At 39.2% G+C, this 26,010-nt stretch overlaps 1 protein-coding gene and 1 pseudogene across 2 annotated transcripts in view; both read right to left on the bottom strand.

The window, feature by feature from the left end:
- Window positions 1-3,921: 3,921 nt before the first annotated feature.
- LOC143845568 (glyoxylate/hydroxypyruvate/pyruvate reductase 2KGR-like) lies at window positions 3,922-11,624 on the bottom strand. The gene is made up of 3 exons (XM_077353946.1): window positions 11,244-11,624; window positions 10,790-10,975; window positions 3,922-4,707 (listed from the first exon to the last, which is right to left on the bottom strand). Exons 1-3 carry the CDS (start codon window positions 11,481-11,483, stop codon window positions 4,189-4,191), a joined length of 945 nt encoding a protein of 314 aa, XP_077210061.1. The 5' UTR covers window positions 11,484-11,624; the 3' UTR covers window positions 3,922-4,188.
- LOC143845566 (putative cellulose synthase A catalytic subunit 1 [UDP-forming]) overlaps window positions 4,573-26,010 on the bottom strand; it is a 25,603-nt pseudogene continuing 4,165 nt past the window's right edge. Inside the window, exons 2-16 of the transcript XR_013234477.1 lie at window positions 25,531-25,664; window positions 25,200-25,395; window positions 24,901-25,073; window positions 23,590-23,704; window positions 23,290-23,476; window positions 22,640-22,906; window positions 22,178-22,523; window positions 20,738-20,875; window positions 20,500-20,625; window positions 20,193-20,405; window positions 19,843-20,107; window positions 16,807-17,003; window positions 16,366-16,712; window positions 12,849-13,457; window positions 4,573-4,707 (exon numbers count right to left, since the gene is read on the bottom strand). The product of XR_013234477.1 is annotated as a putative cellulose synthase A catalytic subunit 1 [UDP-forming] (transcript). The remainder of the gene's footprint in view (window positions 4,708-12,848; window positions 13,458-16,365; window positions 16,713-16,806; window positions 17,004-19,842; window positions 20,108-20,192; window positions 20,406-20,499; window positions 20,626-20,737; window positions 20,876-22,177; window positions 22,524-22,639; window positions 22,907-23,289; window positions 23,477-23,589; window positions 23,705-24,900; window positions 25,074-25,199; window positions 25,396-25,530; window positions 25,665-26,010) is intronic.

The raw sequence follows: 26,010 nt of genomic DNA, 5'->3' as shown, positions 1-26,010 counted from the left end.
TCTCCATCTATAGCACATGTCATAGGCTGAGACGACGGCATGGGAGGATATTTACTGGGCGATTGCTAATGCAATCACCTTTGTGAAAATCAATTGTGGCCTTTTTACTAGGACCTTGAACACCCTAGCGTTCCTTTCCTTCCACAAGACTCGAATGGTAGCTTGAAGGACTTCCCTCCAGAGATTTTTTTTCATTTCTGTTTTTTTTCTGCCACGGTGCAAAGAACCAGCTTTCCAACATGTCCACTAATCTCGATGTGAATGCCTAGGATATGTTGAATCCGCTAATCACTCTGCTCCACACCTCCCTAACCAGGCAGCAGTGCATGAACATATGATCGAGTGTCTCACTTGACTCCACTCATAAGGCACGATGATCAATGATCCACAGGACAACGTTACACAGGTGTTTAAGAGTAAGAATTTTGTAGAGAAAGGTTATCCAAGCAAATGCACGAACCCTGGGTGGATTTGGAATGTCTTATATCCTTGCGACAGAAGAGAAGATGGTGCATGGCTAGAGGCAGCTGAAGATAGAATACTTGATAGTGAAGGCCCTGGAGGAGCACTAATTCCAAACCCTTCTATCTTCTCAGACCTCTTGATGTAGCATGACTGAACCATCTTCAACAGTCTAGCAACCTGGTCTAATTCTATGTCAATAATGTTCTTTCTGAAATTGAGCTTGCATGATATTTGGTTCTCCTCCCATTCAAAAAAGTCCTTGACAAATACCTCTGTCTCAGTAGATTAAGAACAAAGCTGAAAATACCTCCTTCAAGGAACCTCTTGGCACCATTTTCCGTAACAGAATTTAATTATTTCCCCATCGTAAACTTTGAATTTGATGCCCTCATTGAATTTGTACTTCTGTCTAAGAATGCTCCTTCAAACTGTTAAGGCACTGTATCTAAATTTGACATCAGAAATCCGCTAGCCCGGTATGGATCCATAGTTGCTACTGAAACCTACACCATTTCCCGAGTAAAGCGTTGTACACTCACCTCAATTTCCTCATCCCAAGGCTTCCGACATTCTCATCCGAACCTCCCCAAAGAAATCGGCACTTGCCAGGCATTTAAAGATGGCCACTTGGGATATAGGCATTTAAAGATCGCCACTTGGGATATTGGCTAAAACCGCTTTAATGAGGGTGATTCTTCTACCGAGAGAGACTAGGTTGTGCTTCCAGCCTTCCATGAATCTACTCTTTCAATAATTAGGTCTCAATATCTCTTCCTCGACTAACCAACACACAGCAGCAGACCTAAATACTTCGATGGGAGGTTCTTCATTGGATAACAACCAAGAAGGCCTGCCAACATCTCTATCACCTGATCCACGATATGAATTCCAAGGAGACTTTACTTGCGGAAGTTTGACCTCCGACCTGTTAACATCACGTAGCACCTTAAGATGACCTTTAACATCATCACTTTATCTATCTTGGTACGCTAAACAATAGGGTATCATCTACTAATTGAAGATGAATACCTCCATCTGTTGGTTTCCTACCTTAAAGCCTTCTGTCATCCCATGTTTCTTCCTTTCTCAATCATCTTGCTTAGGATATCTGCTACTATCACAAATAAGAATGCTAATAATGGATTCGATGCCTAAGACCTCTAGAGGATTTGAAAAAGCCTTTTGGTGACCCATTAATGAGTATTTAAAACCACGCCAAAGAAACACACCGCTTCATCCATGCACATCATCGATCTCGAAAACTAATACTACCTAAAAGATAATCTAGGCAGTCTCATTTCACTCTCCAAGGTTTTGATGGTTATAGTTCTCAAAAAAGTATCTTCTAAAAAAGTATAGCTGTATCTTAGTTTAATGTTGATAAAAAATTGAAGCCAGAAGCACAACTTTCAGTGCAACATGATGAGGCTATTTTTAAGGTGAATTTGGCTCTCTCCAGACAATCGAGCAGATTTTGGCACAATAACTCTTAGGATACGTGGTCATCGTCGATCTCTTCACGATCTATCTGAAGAAGAAGAGGAGGAGAGGGGGCTCCTTCTTTTGGGAGTGTATGTTCTTTTCTTTTCTTCAATTGTTTTTGTTATTTTCTCGTCATCATTTAGGGCATGATTTATCATTTGTGTTTGGTCAGATCATTCATATGGATAATATCCAAATACCAAATACGTTCACCATGTGACATCTGAGAAGTGGAATAGGTTCTTAGGAAGATCAAAGAAAGAATGTGTTCTTCTTCCGTAAGGAATTCTAGGAAGAATTCCGAACCTAATCTTTTTTAAAAAGCACGTTCCTTTTATGTTTACGAGCAAAAGTTCAAGCACACAAAAGTCGAAGTATGTACTTTATTCAATACAAACTCTGTTTTTTTATTGCAACCCTTGCGTACAAAAAAACGTATACTACTATATACATGACATCAAAACTAATCAGAATTGTTTATGACCCTAGCAGCATAAACAGACCTTGCAAAAGTCGAAGTATATGCTTTATTCAATACAAACACTTTTTTATTGCGAGTAAATCTCGGTCTCATGTAAGCATAAGAGAATAAGCCCATATTAGATAAGGACATCACGAAATAATAGATAGCCGCATCACTTTCGTGCAGGTAAGTCCATAAGAATGGTTAGTAGCTAGACATCCATATTAAGAGTAAATAACTCAACCTTACATCTCTATAGAATATTATGCCAAAATTACACTGTATAGATAGATATGAGATATTCTTAAAGAACAGTGAATTACGAACAAGTACTTTATGACTCGTTTTATTCCTTTGAACTTAGTTTTCAGGGATCTCCAGTCCCCAAGTTAGCTATCCATCTTATGTTATTAGTTATGGGCTTTAGTTTCATATCCCTCGATGTATTACAAATTTTCTCTCTTGATAAAGCCTAGGTGAAGTGGTACGCTATGTTGATATCTCATAAAATCAATGGTAACAATAATGTTATTTCAACAGATCTGTTGATACTTGCAATTATAGTATTTATTTTTCACTCTTTCTATCTATTTTGTGACACCATAATGAATCAAATAAGTCTTTCTCAAAGGGGGAATAAAAATTAAAAAAAAAATTCAACTAGCTTGCCTCTTCTCATGCAGAGGTTATAGCAATGAGCTTTAGACTCCATGCTTGATTGAAAAATTATTGTTTCTTTTTTGAATTTAGAGGTCGTAGCACTACCTATGACAAATATATTAAGGTGATTACAAGTGAGTATAGGAAAAAGAAAACAATGGAAAATGTTATTTCTAAGGGCACATTTGGCTACCAGGAATTTGTTTTCATGATAAATTGGTAGTCAACAAGTAGAAATGAGGGTGAAATTGCTAAAAATCAGGAAACAAAATCCGGGAATGGGGGGGGGAGATTCCGCTAAAAATCAAGAAACAAAAAAATCTACTCAAAATCTGATTGACCTTTTCCCGATTTTTAGCCGCATCTCATCATGGGAGACACCCATTCCTGGATTTTGTTTCCAGATTTTTAGCAACTTCACCCTCATCTCCACTTGGAGACTACCGATTTATCATGAAAACAAATTCCTCGTGCCCAAACATGACCCAAGGAAAAAATATTCCATAGAAAATAAAATTCCTGGATCTAGTAGGTTTGTAGTTTTCATTGAAAAACAAGGAAAAAATTTTACTTTGAAAAAAAAAAAACATGTAAAATGACTTTACCAAACACTGAAAAATTCATTTTTGCATGAAAAACAATTCTTAAAAAACTTTCCCTCCATGTTTATGCCATTAGATGTCCAACATAGGAACTATCAGATAAATGGTCCATATCAACTAAGATGGGACCCACTATAATAATAGTAGCTTGTGCATCAGTGAAGTATTCCTCAATCACAAGCATTCCTCCTGAATCAAATACTTGGACAAAAGACCATTGGGTACTATCCACAGAAAAGGTCACAAGCATTTGGTCAAATCAAACAGAAATCTTTAACAATCTTTTAGAAACATACAGTTGTAAGATAAATCATACCTTTGGACAAATATCCTCCAAATTCCCAACAGACTTTCCCCATAAATTGCACCATATAGGTCACAAGAATTTGATCAAACCAAGTAGAAATGATAGTCTTTTAGTAACACACTCAGTTTTAAGATAAATCATACCTATGAACAGATTTCCCCCTAAATAGCGCCATTCTGGCCATAATCGCATCCCTTCTTTACACACAATCACACGACTGGAGTTAACAGCGGTTTTTTCAGGACGTGTGCCTCCAAGTTTCCAATCACGAGGTCCGCCATATCCTTGCGGGTTTCCCACGTGCCACTTCCCACATGGGGTAACAGCACCACATTGTCGAGCTCAAACAGTTGCTCAGGTGGCTCAGGCTCGTGTTCGAATACATCAAGCCCGGCCCCACCTAACCGGCCTTCAATGAGTGCTGACACAAGCTCGGGCTCGTCCACAAGCGGGCCCCTCCCGATGTTCACGAGGACACCCTTTGGACCCAATGCTTCAATGACTTCCCGATTGATGATGTGATGGGTTTCTTTTGTTAGTGGGCATGCGACCACAAGGATCTGGCAGTTGGCTGCCAAATCAAGAATGCTTGAATAATATTTGAATTTTGAATCAGGTTTTTCTGACCTTGAGTAGTAGCTGATGGGACAACTAAATGCTTCGGCCCTCTTTGCGATGGCCGAACCAATCCTGCCCAGCCCTACGATGCCCACAGACTTGCCAGTGAACTGCAAGGAAGAACCATAGCAAGAACAGATAGAGATATTGAGTTGAATGAGTATTCTCGATAGGTTTTTCTACTAAAATAATGCAAGCATAAACATAGACAAGTGAGATCTTTCTCAAAGAAAGAGACTGCAGGAGTTAAGTAGGACTTACATTGTCAAGGCAGTCTTTCTAATGAAATGATGCAAAAACAGAAATAGAAAGCTGGAATCTTTCTTGAGGAAAAAGAATGTAGAAATTTCAGTATTTTGTTGGGTAAAGTTAGACATTAAAATGTAAGATTGGCTAATTCATGCAGCCACCATGGAAGAAAGACTGCTTAGGAGCCACAATGTCCAGGACTTCCATCATTTCTGAATTATGAAAGATCATAGGAGCTTTAGTAGTTCCCACCAAATTGTAGATGATACATCCCTATGAGATGTGCTAAAAGAAATAGCAACTGTATACAAGAACATAGGCTGTCACGCCCTGACCCCACTGTGTACATATTGTCTGGTTTTGGGTCATCTACCCTACCCGGTTTGTTTTCCAGCAGCACTAACTGTGCTCAACCCACTCCGTGGGCCCGCCCCTTGGAGATGCTGAAAACACGGCTACACAGGGAGAGGGACAATCCACATATATAGCCCATAAACTTTTCCTCCCTTTCCGATGTGGGATCTCACGATCCACCCCCCTTGGGGCCAACGTTAGGGGTGCAACTTAGGTCGGGCTCAACCCGAACCCGACAGGTTCAACCCGATTTTGGCTCGGGTTGGGTTGGGTTTGGATTGGGCAAAGCCAACCAGATTTAATTTCGGGTTGGGTTAGGGTTGAGGCCTTGGCAACCCGACCCGACCCGATTTCGGGTTGGGTTAGGGTTGAGACCTTGGCAACCCGACCCGACCCGAACCCGACCTCTGTCCACTAGTTTTCTCATGTTTTTCTAGGATTATGCTTTTTGTTCCTTGTATTTTTCTATTTGATCCAAAATGAACCCAAGTCAACCTGAACCCAACCCAACTCAACCCGACCCGATTTGGAGGCAGGTTGGGTTAGGGTAGACCATCCTCAATCCAAAGCTCGGGTTGGGTTGGGTTAGGGTTGAGAGAATGCTATCTCGGGCTGGGTTAGGGTTGGCCTCAACCCGACCCGAGTTGCACCCCTAGCCCGTCCTCACCGGCACACCGTACTAAAGGAAGGTCTCGCTCTGATACCATTTTGTCACGCCCCGACCCCACTGTGTAAATATTGTTTGGTTCTGGGTCATCTACCCTCCCAGGGTTTGTTTTCCAGCTGCAGTAACTGTGCCTGACCCACTCCGTGGGGCTGCCCCTCGGAGATGCTGAAAACGCGTCTACACAGGGAGAGGGGCAATCCACATATATAGCCTAGAAACTTTTCCTCCCTTTCCGATGTGGGATTTTGCCTAGACAATCTTCAAAAACAAGATCTAAGAATGTTCGTATACAGGTGCCCGATATGGCAAGGAATGGGAATCCTCTAAATTCCATGCATTGTTTTGAGGATTCAATCGAAGCATCTTTATTTGAGTCTTGAATCCTCATCACACACTCAGTACTCAAGCATATTGAAGACCCTCTTATCAGACACCCATTCGGCTTCAATAATCTCATGGGAAAAGACAAGGAGAAACAGGTCATCATAAAGAGGAGAGATCTTCAGTGATATTTATCTTCAGGAAACCCAAAAATCCACATGTTAAACTTTACCCTTCACAGCAGAAGTCATTCCTACTCTTTGTTATGTAAGATTGTACCGTAACCCAGTTCTTTCGTCATTTTATGTATACTATAAGATGGTATAGTGATATAATAACTCTCGATGTGCATACATGCCATAAAGACATACAGAGACAATACACCCACCAATCCAATGGAACTCATATTCAGAATGTTAGGACTTGTCATTGTTGTGCCATACGCATGCACGCATGGCGTAAAGATTGTTTTAAGCCACCTACGGATATTTGGCAACTTATATACATGTGCACTTATCCTATGGAGCCTCTGAATTGCTTCATATATATGGTTTCTTTCAATTCTACATTAAATAACAGGGTTTTCTTATTCCATTTGACAGAACTCTAAAAACTACAGCTACTAACCTAGCAGTAACTTAATCTATTTAACCATATATTGGAAGTTCTTACTTTGGCACCCAATTAGTACCTAAAGCTTTCTGCATTCAAGTGGATAAGGGAATTCTCAAACTTGATTTTCTTTTCAGCCAAAACCATTTCCTCAGTTCAAGTTAGAAGAAATGTTAGCAGAAATGTGCCTAAAATGACAGTTTTAATTTGCCGATGATATCATTATTCTTTTAAATGGTAAATTGGAAGAGGTATCTCATTTATGGATTACTTCCGAATTGTTTGAAGTGCTTTCAGGTATTAAGATGAACTACGGGAAAAGCTCAGTGGTGGGATTTTTTTTTTTTTTTTTGAAGAATAGTTCAGTGGTGGAAATTAATGGTGAAAAAGAAAGAATATGAGAGCATACTTCATTATTGGACACATTCAGGAAAAAAAAAACATACTCTTGATTGCATACCTTGGGCTCCTATAGGATATCGCATTCTGTCAAAGGCTCTTCCGGGAATGGTACTAGAGAGAGCTTAGAGATGGTTAGCATCATCGAAAAAGTTGATTGTCGTAGTGAGGAAGAATGGCTCTTCTAAAATCTCATCTCTAATAAATCATCCTATGTCTTTATTCAAAGTCCCAGTCAAGTAGCTTCAAAGTTAACAAAAAGAATCCAAAAGGACTTTGTGAGAAGGTAGAGAAAAGAAACTCATACATTTAATCGATTGGAAAGAGATGTGTAAGCCTGAGAAAGATGGGGCCTTGGACGTGGAAATACCAAATTGAGAGATGGTACTTTTGAGATGAATGGTTTTGGAGGTTACAAGAAGGAAAAGGAGGCCTTTAGCACAAAATTATTGATGATCAATATGGGGTAGAAGTTGAGCGATTAGGAATGTAGGAACCCTCCTATAGGGCCTCATTCAGTTGAGTTACTTTCCAAGGAGTTTTGACGGAAATTGGGTTTTGATGGAGGAGGATCAAAGGATGGAATAATACTTCGCTTTGATACCAAACTGATGTACGACGAATCTATGGAATGGATGTTAGGGGTGAAAAGGATTGGCGAAAATTAGGATTTTGGATCGTAAAGTATGTGATTAGATTCAAAAAATATATCTACTGAGTTTTGGGTAGCTTTAGAATGGGGCATACATGTGCAGGGATTGTTCAGACAAATGACGAGAAGGTGCATACATATGTCGAGAAGGTGCAGGCGAGGGCTTTTTGAGAGAGTAAAGGGCGCATAAATCAAAAAATAATGTGTACAGATTAAGAATTGAAAATAAAGAGGATTAAAGTAAGAAATTAAAGAGAAAGATCAAACTTGAAAACACTCTAGATCTTGCCTAGGCATCACACTCACATTTTAATTTCCTTGATCTTGGATACTGCAAAATAAGTACCGGAGACTGCATGAAACATATTCCTCATATAAAGGCATCCCATGAGCTTATAAGTTGTTCGAAAATAGATTCTAATCACAGCAGGGAAACAAAATTCTAATCTAGTATTATAGCACTCTTTGGGATGTGGAAAGAGCTGAGTATGTATCGACCCCTATCAAATGTCGTGGAGCTTTTGAAGAGACAATGAGTGGAATTTAGAGTTGCAATCCTCAGGTCTCAACCCCAAGTATATTCAGTTCGTGGACAAATTCTTGCCAGCAAGGAGCTTCCCTATCTGAACAATATTCTTGCCTCCAACTTATTGGAGTCTCTACATCTTCATCAAATCATAATGTTGGTGATAGATTGGCTTTGCCAACATCTATGGGTAGAGAGGTAACAAAGACAGGGGATATGGTGGTAGTGGCAAGGATGTGATACTGATACCCATGACTTAGGAGGGGGCGTGGAAACAGGAAGTGTACACATTGCAGGCATGCCAATCACACCTCAGAAAAGTGAGGGAATAAGTTCTGTGAACCTGCTTGAGCTAATCAGGCTTCTTAAACAGAAAAGGAGTGAGTAGATCCATTTAAAGTTACTATTTCATACTTTAGAGATTGTGTGAGGCTTGTGAGTTAGGCAAGCATCACCATCCCTTTTCCTCCAATAGTTGATAAAAGGATTTTTTTTTTAATGGGAAAATATCCTTGATGAAAAAGCGGAAGCACAAAGTACAAAGACGACTGAGACGGTCGACCCAAAGAGGCAATACAATAACAATAGAATACAGCTAGAAAAAACAAAAAAAAAGAAACCTAAGGTCGAAGGAAATAAAAAAAGCTCCAACTCTTGTCTTCCGACCCCATCTCTAGCTAGCTCGTCTGCCTCGGCATTAGCCGAACGTTTATCATGAAGAGTAATCATATTCACACCTCCAACCCGATCCCTGATCTCATCAGTCCAAGCAGCAAATCTCCAAGGAAAGGTCTTGCTACCCTTTAGCCACCGTATAACGTTGGTCGAATACCCCTCCATTATTATGCTAGCCAGATTAGTAGTTTCGGCAAATCTGATACCTTGAAGAGCAACCCTAATCTCCGCCTCGTTAGAACCCGCCTAACCTATAGGACCCGGAAAGTTTGTGTTGGACCCCTTAAAATTTATAAAGCCAACTTTCATTAATTTTCATAGCAAATGAATTAGCTTTAGTCCATGGTGGCATCACTATGAAGGTGTCATCCATAAATTCCAGCTACTTCCTTTTTCACTACTTTTGGTCCCTTTCTTTGTTTTTTGAATTTTAAAGAAATGTATTAATATGAAAACAAGGAGGAAATCCCGCGACCAAGATGATCAATACAAGACAGATGAAAAATAAGAGAAAAGAAAATGAGAACAAGCAATACTGAGAAAAAACAATAAACCCGTAAGGGAGAAGAAAGTTGTATATCTCGAAGGCGTCCGCAACTCCCTCCCTTCAAAGCCTATCCGCATCAGTATTAGCCTATCTTCTTACATGGTGGAAGGAGATGGAGAATCCCGCCACTCAGTCCATAATGTCTTAAATTTAATGTGTAAACTTCCAAGGATGGGAGAGGCTTCACTTTAGCAACTTAATAACATTGAGGTAAGTCACCTTCGGACCTTTCCACTATCAGTTGATCAAGTTCGGGTCAAGTAGCCTGAAGCAGGGGAGGGTTGTAACCTATGAGATGGTTAGCGCAATCATCTTCATGAAAATGAAGTTAGGGCTTTTAAGTTTTAACTAAGCCTCTAAACACCCTGGCATTCCTCTCTTTCTTTAGCACCCAAATAAAGGCTAGCAATATTACATTCCACAATATCTTTCCTTTTTTGTTCCATGGAGAAAAGGACCAAATGTCCAAAAAAAGAGTCAGAGTGAAATTGCTATGGAGTGGGCCACCACGGAAGGGGCGGCCTTCAGAAAAGGCTACAACACAACTCAACTAAGCCTTTGTCCCAAACTAGTTGGGGTCGGCTAATGAATCCTTTAGAAAATTTTCATGAAGAAGGTGAAAGAGTCTACCCGGCTCAAATTGACTAAGTCTAATCCCGACACTAGTTAGGTTAGTCTACATGGATCATTTTCTTCCATTCTCTCCTATCTAAGGTCATGTTCTTTGTTATGTTCTTAGCCATCAATCAAGTCTTTCCTCACTATTTCTACCCAAGTTGTTTTCGGTCTGCTCCTTCCTTTGGAAAAAGGCTACCTGAAGAAAAAAAAAAAAAGCAGCCCAGAGTAAAAGCCATCAGAAAGTGGGCTGCCGAGGACTGTGGATGCGTGACCATGGTGGTATTTTACAGTCTCGAGTGGGGGCCTGACTAGGTACGAGACTAGGTGGGATCCAGCCTGCTATGGGACAGGTTTAATGACCCTAGCCGAATGTGTTCCATCAGCTCTGAGCTTTTGGCGTATTGGTTAGGTACCTAACAAATTCATGAGAAGAATTAATTATTTCCAAGTTTCCATTACTAATTCACACCATCTAAATCTAAACAAAAAGCAAGAGAAAAGACAGACAGGGAGGAAAAGAAGAAGAAAATAAAAGAAAAAAGAAGAAGAAGAAGAAGAAGAAGAAAAGTAACCTTGGCAGTCACTTTAAAATCCCCTTTCTTCATCCACAATCCATTCCTAACATACCGATCCGACTCGCAGATCCGGCGCAGCGTAGCAAGAATCAAACCAATAGCGAGATCCGCAACATCATCCGTCAGCACATCCGGCGTGTTTGTAACCCTAATCCCTCTCTCCCTGCACTTCCCGAGATCGATCTATTATAGAATAAAATCAGATCCATGTTAACAAAAAAAATATATAACAAGAAATTATCCTAATCCAATTCAGTTGCCTAATCTATTCCAACTACATAGACTATGACAACCGATGATGAGCCCCCCAAACCAATTATTTGCCTCAAATTACATTAATTTTTTCAGTCCAATAATCGGTTTGGGGGTGGTTATCATAATCTCAAACAAATAGAGCCTTAATCTAACCCAATCAAATTGAACTTATTCTGATTTTATTCTCTAATAAGACCTTGTCGAATCCAACACTGAAAGTGGATACAATCTCAAGATTTGGCAGCGCGTCAATAGTCTCAGCATCTGCTCCAACATTCGGCCCTACAATCGCTTGGATCGAATTCGAATTCTCCTTTAAGAATTCCTTCTTGTTTGAAGATTCCCACCACCGGAAGAGCTTGCATTTCTTGTCGAGCTCTTCTTCTAAGTAGGAAGGCGTCATAGGGCAAGTCATCAGGACGCCTAGGTTTTCCATTTCTGGTGAGAAGAAGAGAAGAAACTAGGGTTAGGGTTTTGGTGTTTTATTCTTCTCTTCTTCTGCTGCTGCACCTTCCTCCTCTGTTGGAAATGGCCGGCCCTGTTTTTTGTCTTACTCTTTTGTTCAGTGTCGATAGATTTGAAAGTTGGAGTTGTCTAGACGCAGGACTGTTGACTAAAGTGAAAGAGGGATTTGCTAGCGTCCATCGCAAAAGGCATTTCGCATCCGGTCTGTACGACCCACCTCGTAAAATTTTACACTTACTAGCAAATTTTACTACCTCCAATTATAGCAGGACGCTTAATAGCAAATTTTCCTCACAGTTATGGGCAAAATCAACTTTGGTTACATTTATATAGGAGGAGGAGGGCTTTTGCTTAGCTTCTTCCTCATAGATGATCGACTTCCAATTGGGCTTCAATACCTCAGAGCCCATTTTGCTATTAACCCAAGATGATAAGTTAAATTTTCCAATCGACCTACTTTTGTCATTGAAGATAGATACTGATGATGGGCCCTGATGATGGGCCCTCTATTTATTCAAGCAAAAGATTGCTAGCATTCATGCCACTAGCTTTCATATTTCCAGTTCCTCTATTTAAATTCTTTGGTTGGTTTTTTATAGCTCGATGAGAATGGTAAAACCCAACAAGAGAAGTGGAAAATAAATAGAGGGCTGGCAGTATCAAAACAAAGAAGTGCAGATATCAGCTCCCTATAGTTACACCTAGAACCATTAAACAAATATGAAACTCTTCCTGTTCTTACTATGCAAGTTCTACTATTGTCAAAACAAAGAGAGGATAAAGTCGAATCATTATTTCATGGAGGGGGATTTTATTTGTAAATCCAAGCTTTTACATAAAGGTACAATTTCAAGAGATTTTATATGGTGTAAGGCCTTACAACAATACGGTAGGGGTACCGCGCTAGATATTTGATCCAACAGCAGCTCACTTTTTGAGGAGCTGCTGTTGGATCAAATGTCAAGGGTGGTACTTCCACCGTACAAAGGCCTTATTGTCGTAAGGCCTTACACCATATAATTTCTCCAATTTCAATACCAACTCTGTTTATAGATGAACAGAAAGCAAGAAAGTTTTCTATATGTCCACAAGTTGAATCAACACACAGATGCTGCCCAACAAAAAAAAGAAGAGATTGGAATGTCCTCACAAACACTAGCAACAGAAAAAAGAAAGGTATGTCTGCCAATTGTTTTCAAGCACTCAAACTCAATTGGCTGCTAATAATAATACAAAGCTATTATAGTCATGATCCTGCCTGATATGCATTTTCTCTGTTTAGTTATATCTATATATTGAACACGAAGGGAGGCAGGGGAAAGAGAAAAGAGGTTACCTGCTAATTAATAAAAGAATTAATTAGCAGTTGATGCCGCATTGGCCTGCTGCAGATTTTTGTGCCGATGAGGTGAAAGGATCAATCCGTACCCACAACAAGGAGAAGATTGAAGCAAGGAGGATTGACCAGACAATAACAATAGTGGGAGTGCGGTTTTGTCGACCCAGCAGACCTTTGAGGAAAGGATACAAATGGACAATGACCCATATAGCAAAGAAGAGCTTGCCGAAAAGAGGACCCCATGACTGGTACCCACTGTTTATTGCATATGAAACACCAGCCACTATGCCAACCAGGTTAACTACAAGGACAGTGGTGGGAGGAATGAGGAGAGTAGTCCACTTGAACACGTACAGCTCCGAGAATTCCCCATCCTCATCGGATGCCTTGGACGTGACCGTGAAGTTGGTATCGATTCCTGCGAGCACCTTTAACAGCCCTTGGAAAACAGCAAAGAGATGGGCAGAGGTACCACCAATCACCCAGAAATTGTTCATTCCTCCACCAATCATCAATCCCAACTCCACTCCACCTAAGCTCCAGAATTCCAGTTGCAAAAATGGAAATAAACAGCAGAATGAACCACATACTAGCAAAATTGCTAATCTGCACAAAAAAACAAATTCCAATATTCCCATTTTTCAGTAATGCTCAACAAAAAAAATGTATAGCAAAATTGCTAATCTGCACAAAAAATGAATTCCAATATTCCTTTTTTCAGTAATGCTCAACAAAAAGAATAAAGCAAAAATATTTATATATTCGTAGCTTAAAATGAAGAATTTCTACCCATGTCAATTTGACCTAAATGTAAGCAAGTCAAATTAAATTATATACAACCCACTGACATAGGTGGAAAGCCGATTTCGTTTGAAACTTTTCGTTGCACTACGGCGATGGAAATTTTTTTTAATAGTGAAAAATATGGAAAAAAATCCCAAAAAATCAGAAATTGTTAGAAAAAATATAAGAAACAACTAAATGAACCACATATGTAAAAGATCCAACATTTACTTAAAGGAAAATCACTATCAGTCAGCTGAAATGCCTATGTTGACTGCTCATCAGTGTGTTGACCAGTGCCTGACAAGATGAAAAAAAATTTGAGACCATATTATGAGATTTTTTTTACCGGACTTTTGAAAATTTTTGTCAGTTCACTCGTGAGATATGGTACTTCATTTCCGACCCAATAGGAGTCTGCTCTCCGTGGGCATATTGTGGACCTAGTTGAGTCATGGGTGCATACGCCATGGCCTTCCAAGATGCAAGATCCTATGGAACCTTTTCTTTGCTGCTACCCTACGGATAGTCTGAAAAGAATGAGATAGGAGTGTTTAAAGGTGCTTTGAAGGTCATTTGCAGGTTATATATGCTGATTTTTTTGAAGGTGGTCCAGTGGGCATCGATCCTTCCGACCTTTAGAGGAAGTGAGGAACCTCTGTGACTTTGTTCTATAGGTCAAGAAATTTATCCAGTTGAGTACATTCTCCGAGGGAGCACGTCCCAGATCGCACCCCTTCCTTGAGGAAAGCTGAAGCTGAACTTTGATGGCTTAAGTCTTGAGAACCCCACCCCAATAGGTGCATCCTTCGATCGGCCAAGTGTAATACAGTTTGGGCCTATTCGGGTCCAATCGGGATGAAAGAGGCGGCAGAAGAGAATGTGCAGGCAACATTCTGGGGTCAAGTTGCACGACCCATCACAACCGGATCATATGATTATTAAGGGGAAGTCCCCTCAATGTACTGAGAAGGCTGAGAGGCGTGGCTGGCCACCCGCAGAGAATCGCTGATGCCAGTGAGGAGATCTATGATATACTGGAGGGTCACAGGACAGAGATATCTCACGTGTGGTGTGCGTCCAACCCAGGGGCAGATGCTCTAACTCTGTCTGGGGCATTTAGAGTTGATCGTCCTGAAAGATCAACCCCTCTAAGTGGTTGCCACCCTAGCTGACTTGTGGAATAGATTCCTTGTGTTTATCCTCTTCTTTTTGCTTGTGTACTATTGTTGATAGATCTCTTGGATGTCTTCTACCCTTTCTTCTCCTTATTCCTTTCTTCTAGCTTGTACTTGCCGATCTCGGTCATTGGGTTTTTGCCCACTTCTTAATACAAATTCTCACTATTCAAAAAAAAAATATTTATAGTAATAATAAATATGGGAATCACATTATGAGAGCTGCATTAGAAGCCTGGTCCAGGCCCAACGACATGATATTAGCTTGTACAGAGACTACAGACAATTCATTTGCTAGGCCCTTTCGGGAGCTGACATGACCAAAAAAAATCACTCCAACCAATGAAACAAACAGCATGATCAATGTCTTACAAATGGCAGTTAAGAAAAAAGGACAATTCCACATTCAAGTTTTATGACTACATTTTCATAAATGTTTGAATTTTAACACTGTATCACCTACTATTCAGAGGAGGCTTTTTTTTTTTTTTTGAAAACAAGTCAGGGAGGCTTCATCCCCTGTGATTTGCAAAGTAACATTTCCATGTGAGAAGAGGCTACAAATCATCCTAACATGTGAGCTACTCATATGTTTCTCAAGCAGCACTTACAAAGAGAGATGGCACGAAAAGAAAAGAACACGTGGCCAAGTCTGATGGAACAGTGAATTCTATACTGCTCCAGATTTTAATGGCCAAGAAAATGTGAAAAGAGCAATGCCATAAAAATAGGGATTTGCTAGGGATCATCGCAGATGGCATTTCGCGGATGGTCTGTTGCATGAGAGAGCAGCCACATCATTAATAAAGACAAAATCTGTTGAAAAGTGGACATGTGGCTGCTTTCTCATGCAACAGACCATCTGTGAAATGCCTTCTGCGATGCCCCTAGCAAAGTGTGGACCACTTCTATTTGATCTTGATCAGGCAGTAGAAGATTTATCAATAGCAAAGTTTTGCGGTTGAACATTTTGCACCATATCGGTTCGGTGTAACCTAGTTTCCATGGAGGAGGAGAAGAAATGGAGAAGAGAAGTGAATGAGAAAGTGAGTCTGTCTAGACCCCTCACAATATAAGTGTGTGTGCGCGCGCGCGCGTGTTCACTTAGGGTTACATACAAAGACATAAGTACCCTTCTAACAAGGACATAAAATGTATATGAATAGAGGGATAGGTACGTAAATATAGAGAACAAATATGTGAGTGTGTTTGTGTGAATACATTATATACTTAGAACATATATTGAATCCCCAACTTCCCAAGTTGAAGGAACAGTCTAGGAAATTAAAATAAAGAACACATAATCAAGTAGTATACAAGACACACATACATACTCTTATAAATAAAAACATAAAAAAAAATTAAGAAAAAAAAATTCTTAGATAAGTCACATACATGCAAGGGCATATGTATTTGTATGTAGAAGAAAGATATATGTCCATTGAAAAAAAAAAAAAAACAGAAAGAAAGAAAGATATATGCAAATAGATGGATATATAAATCAAAAGAGACAACTGTGAGATAAATTAAAAAGTGCATTAGATATGGCTCACCTCAGGAATGATGAATTTCCCTGTAAGAAGGCAGACTGCTGGAAGTATACAGTAAGCAAGCAGGGGGATCGAGGTGAGTGGATAAACTATGGTGTTGATGTAAGCCAGTCTCTCCAGCATCTTCAACCTTCCACTATAACCATACCAAATGGGACAATGCCTGCTAAGCAGAATCTCAATTGATCCTAAAGCCCATCGAAGAACTTGGTTCAGACGATCTGAAAGATTGATGGGTGCAGATCCCTTAAATGCTGGGCGAGGAGGCATGCAATAAATTGATATCTACGAGCATGCATTTTAAACCCGGTTAGAATATCTTCTGTCACAGAACCGTAAATCCATCCAATCTGCTTGTGGGAGAAAAAAAGCCCAGACGCATGTTTAAAATTCATACTTCTAAAGAAACAAGAAATCATTGGCATCAAAAGGATTTTTGCTCACCTCTTTGCCCCACTCTGACTTGTCCTCGTAAGCACAGCTAATGACATGGATGGCTTCTTTAAGAAGTGAAGCTGGATTTGTTGATGGTGGTATTCCACCTTGCTCCATGAAGGTGGATGCAATGAAAACAGGTGACTGGCCAAATCGCTTCTCTAAACTCTTCTGGGACATGAGCATTGATTTCTCATCATCGAAGCCTGAAAATTAACAGACACAGTCACCACACGCATATATATATATATATATATATATATATATATATATATATATATAGAGAGAGAGAGAGAGAGAAGTGTTTCTGCTAACGTTAGCAGATAATTCTCTGCGGACGTTTCGTTAAACAAAGCCTTGGTCCTTTAAGGTAGACTGAAGATTTTGTTTCTTTCAAGTCTCAGGTCAGTTTTCCATACGACAAGTAAAAACCAAGTCTACTAAGTAAGCTGTAATGGACCCTACAGAAGTTGACTCCTGCAAGTCCAAGTAGACTTAAAGTTCTGTTTGGATTGCAGGAAAATATTTCTTGTGGAATTTTTTATTTATTTGGAAAAGATTTCTTTTCCACAATTTAGAGGGGAATGATATGATTATGGATTTATTTAGAGGGATTTTATTATAATTTGAACGTCAGTCAAAAAAACATTTGAACTACAGTAGTTCAAGTTTTTCTTGGCCCATGCATTATATATCTATCTCCTTTTACTCCAACAGTAGGTCTAACAGAAATAAATAGAGCATGCTTTGATTAAAATCAGTTTCACTTTCAGCCTTTGTGGTTTTCTATCCAACTGGAGCATGCTTTGATTCGAAATTATTTGCTAGTTTGCTAACTATTTTATGTCGTTTTCATCTTGCAGTTATTGAAAATGGCTTCATCTAGCCAAAGTTTTGGTGGTTCACATGGGTTGAGAGTAGCCAATCCGAACTGATGGCGGTAATGAGTTGAAGGTGTTGGTGCAACATGCACTCGAAGTGAGGGGATAGTTAGAAGTGGGTCAGGATTGTATTTTTCTTAACATGTACTTTGTTAGTAGTCAACATGTAATTGTAGCATCTCTTAGGTTGTACTCACTGAGAACTCAAATGACATGCTTCTGTAATTTATTAGTAATCTAAATGTAATTTGGGCTACCTTACCTTTGTTAGTGGGGGAAAGAGACATTTTGAAACCTTTTGCATTTGTTCTTGATTTTTTTCTCATATTTACTATACATATACTCTCTTACATTAGGGGAGGTTTAGCCGCATCACATACCTTCGGAACCCTAGAAGGAGTCTGAAGATTGGAGGAAGAGTCGTTTGATCGCATCCCTACTTGACAGATTTTAGGCATTTTTTTTTTCGCTTTTTTTCTCTGCTGAAAAACCCTAGATGGAGACGGAGAAGAGACCTCGAGATATTTTAGGCGTTTTTTTGGGTTTTACTCGTTTTTTGGGTTTTACTCGTAAACCCTCTTTTCCGTAACGTATGAGGGGGCCCACTCGACCAACGAATACGGCTTTGTTTAACAAAACGTCCTCAAAGAACTTATCTGCTAACGTTAGCAGAAACACTTCTCTCATATATATATATATATATATATATATATATATATATATATATATATATATATATATATATATATAGGGCGAATCTATCATCTCCCCTTTTAACATGAATTGTGGCAAACTATAACGCTTTTTTACGTGTAAAAGGGGTGTGAGTCATCCTACAGAGGGTGTGAATTTATCATCGTCTATCTCTCTCTCTCTCTCTCTCTCTCTCTCTCTCTATATATATATATATATATATATATATATATATAGAGAGAGAGAGAGAGAGAGAGAGAGAGAGAGATGAGAAGCATGAAAGTTCTCTTTAAAGTTCTACTGATGAATTACATGGCATACAAAATTTCCAGCAGTGTAGAGTCTGTAGACACATAAACTCAACTCAAATCAACTAAGCCTTTGTCCCAAACTAGTTGGGGTCGGCTAATGAATCCTTTAGAAAATTTTCATGAAGAAGGTGAAAAGATTTACCCAGCTCAAATTGACTAGTCTAATCCTGACACTAGTTGGGTTTGTCTACATGGATCATTTTCTTCCATTCTATCCTATCCAAGGTCATGTTCTCTATTATGGTCCTAGCCCTCAAGTCTTTCCTCACTGTTTCTACCCAAGTTGTTTTCGGTTTGCCCCTACCTTTTTTTACTCCATCAACTTGGCACGAGTCACTTCTTCTAACTGGAGCATCCAAAGGCCTACGTTGGATATGCCCAAACCATCTTAAGTGGTGCTCTCTCATCTTCTCCTCATTGGTGCCACCCCCATCTTTTTACGGTATAGATACCATTTAATTAACAGAAGCATTCGAAGCAGGAACAAAAGAAGCAACAGAAAGAAGAAAATAAATATGACCACAAGCTTCTAGGATATGAAAGATTTTAGATAGCATCCCAATGAGAAGATTCAGGTGACTCAAAGGCACTCCATGTAAAAAATTCAGATGGTTAAGCAACAGACAGGTTTTTCAAAGCTGACAAGAACAACCAAAACGTAATCAAGTAACATGAGAAAAAAGCAACCAACAAGCAGTCAAGTACCATGAAAAAAAAAATGAGGTATTATCAACATCACTGGCCTGACAGGTTCAAAAGGTTTTATTTCTGTCTGTTGGTGTGCAATATCTGAAAAACCAAGGGTGCTTCTTTTGTAAGTCTGCTGAGCCAGCAAATGGCTGATTTTCAATTCTATTCCACATACACAAATATTGGAAATTTCCATTTTTTTTCTTCTCAGCAGACACATTTATGATTTATGTAATTTCCAGAGGAAAAAGGATGTATGGAGTGCCAAAAGTCATGGATCATTGATAAACTGAGAAATTAGGCATCTTCATGGAAAATTTTAAATAAAGTCATAATTAAAATATTCTGAAGTCAGGAATGAACACACAATACCACATATGGGTGGGTGTCAGTTCTCGATGTACCTCTGATCTGCAATAAAAGTTACGCTTGTCTAAAACAATCCATGAGTATGTGTGACACACCCGTACCTTCTACACCCTCTTCAATGTCTTCCATGTTGAAGATGGGAATAGTGGATTCAGTTCCTTTCATTGCCCGCTTTTTATCGATATACTTCTTGTTACCATTCTTTCCTTTCTTTCTTGAACCACAACAGTTCTTGAAGATTATGTTGGGTTCCAAGTCAGCCTCAGTTAGGATTGGATCATACCCATATAAGGCTTGCCGGTTGAAACAGCACCCGGTTCCCACGTACACCGGACCCTGGATGCCATCCAGGCCTTTCAAATTGATCTGCAAAATATGTCATTGAAAAGTAAACAACTTGTCCACAAATATGACTATTCTGTAATTGATTTTGTTCAGCCCGAAATTATACATCGAAAAAGACAATGTTGCGATTGGCATATCGGTCGTGTAGATCAATGCCATCGAATCGCTGAGGGAACTGGACATAACACGTTTTCCTTCCAAGGGCAGGATCCATCATGAAACACATTGCTTCCCGAAGAGCTTTGCTGTTATTGAAGTAATGATCACAATCGACATTCAGAAGATAGGCTCCGTTGGTTAGGACAGCTGATACACGAATCTGGATGACAACAAATGAACATAAAGCATGACACTGGAATAGGTTTAATCAATACTGAAAATTGAATAACAAAAAAATTCAGAGGATGACAAACCAATGCGTTCATTGCCCCTGCTTTCTTATGGTGTTGGAAACCTGGTCGTTTCTCACGGGAAACATAAACAAGTCGAGGTAGCTCATTGCCATCCGTATCGAGCCCTCCACTGTGACCTAAGAACACCTGTATTTCAAACCACATAAGAAGAAAGAAAGGATAGACAATAAAAAGTAAAGAAAAAGAATGAGCAGAATAATGGCATGCAGGTGCACTGGAAAGGTTGTATGTATGTTACCTGGATCATGCCAGGATGATCTCTAGGATTATTTCCAGGCCATAGAGTTCCATCCTGCATCGTCCAGCCTTCTTCAGGGGTTTTTTGTGCTTTGGCAACAAGAGCATTGATTCGTACTTTAAATTCTTCATATTCTCTCTGACAAACCAAACAATTACCACCTTAATATAGTCATGAAATAGAAGAGGAAGAAGGATGATATTTTATATCACATATATTTTCCAAGGATTAAAAACTCAAATCCCAAGCCAGGACTTCTTTATTTTTATTTTTTAAATTTTGAATCCAGTACTCAATCTTTCAACTCTATAAAGCTTATTGACATAGTACAACTTCGCAGCTAGATTTTGATCACAGAAGAAGACTGATCGGAGCCTAAATTTTTACCTAGATTTTGAATCAGGATTGGACCCAAAGGATGAGCCAAATAAGTAGAGAAACTACTATTTGTGACCCAAGATTGGAGCCCATTTCTAATGCAAATGGAACCCACTTCAATACAGCTTGATGCCGATGGGGCCCATCCTTTACAAGAATCAAGAAAGAGTTACTTATGTCACTTAAGTGAATTAGCATTCAAAAAAAAATGTCACTTAAGTGAATTAAAATAAAAGAGGACACACTACACTCTCACGACACTATTCACGTCATTGCTCACATCACTGTTCACAATATTGTTCATGTCACTATTCATAAAGTTAGAGTTTGGAACTAAAGTTGATTTATTTCTGTTTAAAAGTATTATGACTGTTAGTGTTTTAAAAGTGTCGTCTTTTAGCATGTCTTTTATGTTCTTCGATCTTTTTTTAGCAGAAGTGGAATCTGATTAGAACTCTAATTGGATGACCATTATGGGGCGAGTATACATATAATTGGGAGGGTTCTTTGAAGCAGTTTTTTTTTTTTTTTGAACTTCGGGAAGAAGATAGAAGGGAGATTGCGTTCAGAATTTTCTGCACATTCTGTTCATAGGGTTTTCTTGAAGAAAGAAACTGCAATTTCTGAAGATCATTTGCTGCATATTTCTTTAAGGTTTTCGAAGCAATTGATCTACAGTTGTAAATTTGTAATCAACCTTGATTTAATCTATTTTGACTACAAATTTCATTCATTAGGTTTATTATCAGATGAAAGGTGAGTTACTGCGATTTTCATCAGTAATTTACTTCTTAGTTGATTCCAGATTTGAATTATATAATGAATATTTGAATTCAGTACATTGACTCTTCGATCGTATTTCCATTGTAGGCTACATTATTTGGTAAAAGAGCATCAATCGTAGATTTATGCTACATTATTTATGCATTACCCCAAGTTCTGAATGCTCAACTGAGTTTTTTACAGGCTTTACAGAAACCATGTTACCCGCTTGACCTAGGACGTGATTGAGCTGAATCAACTCTGCAGTTTTCTTGAATAAAATCTTCTTAAATCACAAACCTTCATTGCCCTGCGTTCTTTCACAAAAGATGGTTGTATTTTGTCCTTCAAGTAATCTATCTTTTGAGCAAAGTAAAATTCTGGAGCCCTAGGTTCAATATTGTGCTTCTTGCAAAAGGGAACCCATTTCCTTGCAAATTCTGAAGTCTCTGAGAGGGCCTCAAAGGTTAACATCGCCGACCCATCATCTGAAACATAACATGAAACTTTGTCGACGGGGTAATCCACAGCGAGGATGGACAACACAGTGTTGGCTGTCACAAGAGGAGGCTCTTTGAGAGGATCTACTGTACTAACAAAGATATCAACAGGAGCTAACTGTGAAGGTTCTCCTTCCCTGTCATATCTGTGAAATGAAAACTTCAATTAAAATAGTATGAAGAAGTCCTCATAAATCTCAACAGAAAGAAATGTGATTCTTTGGGAAAAGAAATGAGTAAGGCAGAGTGAAATCTAACTAACCTCAGCGCAAGCCTGTCAAGGTAAGTTTCACGGTTGATAGGGTACCATTTTGGGAACTGATCCAGAAGCCAAGACAAAGCAAACCAGATCTCGCATATGACGGATGTTAGCCACAAGGGATATGCGTCATTCACTGGGTGGGTAATACGGTACTGGAGGAAGAAGCCTAATATAATAAGCCGAAGTATGATCACAACACGATAAGGAGTGAGGTGGGAAGAAGAAATAGGCACAATCCGGCTCATAGGTTGACGAGCATCAACATCCCTGCCACAAAGACAATGAACGTAACAATAGAAAACAGTTGATATCATTAGGATGCTTTTCATGTCATATACTAGCCTTTTAGTGTTCATTCCAACATCTAAGAAATCTGATTCAAACTCTCTTTAAAAAATTTGACTCAGCCAAACCACTGAAGAACTTGCCAAGATTTCAAGAGAAGAAGAAGAAACCAAGCTGATTGGACTGAGTAAGGAGAGCTGTTTGAAACTGAATCAACTCACTTCCAACTCAGCCAGCAACATTTTTCCCCACTGGATCAGCAAGCCTAAACAGTTAATACTATGGGAAGATAAGTAAAGCTACGCATGGCAGACGAGCTGCCTAGACACCCTAGACAATGTAAATGGGATGTGACAGTGCATTACATTTGCAGTTCTTCACCATTCGAACCAGTTCCTTCCAAATCTCCTTTACCATCACTATATCTGCTGGTCATTTGCATCATATTTTTCTCCTGTTTGAGTTTCCATCCTTCAACTCTTTCCTTCCAGTCAACATTTCCAAGCCTGTAAGAATTCAAGTCTTTTGAAGGGTTCACAATCCTCACTGGGACTGTTACCATATCACCATGACCACACTCAAAAGATAGGTTAGAGAAGCCATACTGGTTCGAAAGTAAGTTTCTATTAAAAAAATTGTGTGAGAAAATACAAGTTGCATGATACCTGGCAGGCTTGGATCAACGTAAGGAAGTGACTGCATACGTTTTTCACCAGACCCCAACGGGTGAGTACGTATAGACTGATGATCAGGTGTTGCATCAGGCAATTCCGCAGATACCTGAAAAGGTTGGATTTAGAGATAAGGATGGAAATTGATAAGCAAAACTAGACGAAGATAGGTGTTTTGAGGCAAAACCACTGGCATTTTTCCTTGTGTGAATCACCATGCATCACAGGCAATATTGCCATGAAAATATCACAATTTGACTTCTGAGCAGATGTTTTAATATCGTTCAAGAAGATAACTTGGTAGCTTAAATATGCTATATGACTCACGAAGCCAAACTAATGCACGACCTGGTGTTATACCGTTACATTTAACGTACACGGTGTGAAACCGTTCCTTCAAGAAAAACTATGTGTCTGATATTTGCTGTGGGTAATAACTTGATAACGAATGCTACGTCAACATTTCCTAAAAATAGGACCAGTTTCTATCATAAATGCCTTTTAGTGAATTGGAACTAGTGAGAAAAGCCTTAATTTTATCGGTTTTCTCTATCATCAAAATTCATAATCAATCTTTCAACAACAGCGATCTGATTCAAAATCAATCTTCACTTGCCGAGTTTGACTTGGCTATTGGAAGTCAATGAGAAACAAAATCAGCTGAGCCACCATTAATAGACACAGTTTCAAAGCCAACCATTGGTACACCCATATTCATAACACGGAGTATGACACCATTAACATAGATTCTGAAATTCCAATTATCAGAAGGAAAGGTGAAGTATATCCCAAAATCCTATTCACCTACAAAGACATTAACAACACTGACAGATTTTGGCATAGATCTCCAAAAACAGAGGCAATTTGAAACCCAAATTTGACCAAACACTTTCTCTAAATCTTTCAAGAAAAGAGAAAGAATTGTGGTGATTATTGCCTATTTCAGTGTTGCTTCTAGGGAAAAAGGTATTCCTAACAGGTTAAGTAAAGAAGAGAGCAGGGTATTCTAGGGTAATATAAAAACAAAAGGAGCCTGGACATGAAGGCTTAAAGCTGGATGCAAAAAATAAAATATGTAAAGCATACTGCAACTGATGGATATCAAAAATCATTCTAGAGTTTGATATAGCGATAGCCAACAAAATAAGGGGCTTCCATTTCAGCATCCAATCATTTGAAGTAGAGAAGTCACACTACTCGTGCATATAGTTTTTAAAAAGGGATGATGAAAACTCAAACATTAAGGTTTTAAAAAAAAAAAAAAAAAATAACACTCAAGTTTTTCTTATTATTGATCAATCCTACCAGCTGCCCATTGGTCAAAAGTGGAATTGGGTCGTGTCTAGAGGAAGAAGACAGATCAACATCTTCTCCCTGCCCTTGTGCTTGCCACTGACGTGCTTCCTTTCCATTGACATGTGTGCAATTGAACTCATTTTCCAGGTCATCATCATCATCTCCCTCCACCCAAGTACTCCCTGAAATTTTTTACATAGTTAACTTGGTTTATAGCATAATTAAATCAGGTGTAAACAGAAGTCTCATTATATTATGACAGATAAAAGCAGTAGAATTCAAAAGAGCCAATACCCCAATAAGCTAACCTTTGTGCCTTTTGTACCTAGTCTTGCACTGAGGACAAGACCGGTTCTTATCTTTCCGCTCATATTCATAACAAGGCCGACAGACTGGGAAGGCACACTCATTGCAAGCAACAAAGGTATCACATGTAGCCGTAAGCCCAACAGTATCTCCACAGATCTGACAAACTTGTCCATTCAAATGTTTCAGGGGCTTAGGCTGCTTTGTCCACAGAAACAAACCCGTGAGAAATAAAACTTAAGGCAATGAGGTTTCCAAAAAGATGAACAGTGCATCCAAAAACAACCAGCTAACATCAAGAAGAAGTAGCAAAATAGAAGGGAAAAAACAGACCCCGAGTTGAATCATGACCAACTCGTTCCGCTGGTGGGAACCGGCCACCATTCCGGCATTTGCCTCCATGCCTTCCAAACTAACATTTCTGAATTTCTCGTCCTCCACAAATCTCCCATTTGATGTGATGTCATCTTCACATAGGGTTCTTTGTTAGCAACGATCCGATTGAAGGACGGCAATATACAAAAATATCTTTAACGGTCTCCCAAATATCATTTCCTTTCTTCATTTATGACTATTTATGAGTGGTGTTTTGTAACATTAAAAAATTCTACTCACAATTGGGGTTCCACGCAAATTGTTTGGAATTTTGGATGAGTGTTTGAGCAATTTGGGCAAGTATCATCCCACCCCCCCTCCTTCTTCCTTTTTAAATAGTCCTTACATTATTACTACATTTATAATAAATCTGTGGGTGTCAATACCAAAAACACACTGGGCCCACATTGTTTGGATGATCCAAAGTGTTCATTTGAT

The sequence above is a fragment of the Tasmannia lanceolata genome, unplaced genomic scaffold (genome assembly GCF_043159265.1).
Source record: "Tasmannia lanceolata isolate RefF3 unplaced genomic scaffold, GAP_Taslan_0.1 ptg000015l, whole genome shotgun sequence".
Taxonomy (NCBI): Eukaryota; Viridiplantae; Streptophyta; class Magnoliopsida; order Canellales; family Winteraceae; genus Tasmannia; species Tasmannia lanceolata.
The sequence above is the reverse complement of the archived record's forward strand: the minus strand, read 5'-3'. Positions and strand labels throughout refer to the sequence as shown.

Coding starts and splice junctions, on each gene's coding strand:
- LOC143845568 (XM_077353946.1), bottom strand. CDS start 11,483: ATGGAAAACCTAGGCGTCCTGATGACTTGCCCTATGACGCCTTCCTAC. Junction 10,976..11,243: donor TCAGTGTTGGATTCGACAAG/GTCTTATTAGAG, acceptor ATTCTATAATAG/ATCGATCTCGGGAAGTGCAG. Junction 4,708..10,789: donor ATTTTAAAGTGACTGCCAAG/GTTACTTTTCTT, acceptor TCTTCCTTGCAG/TTCACTGGCAAGTCTGTGGG.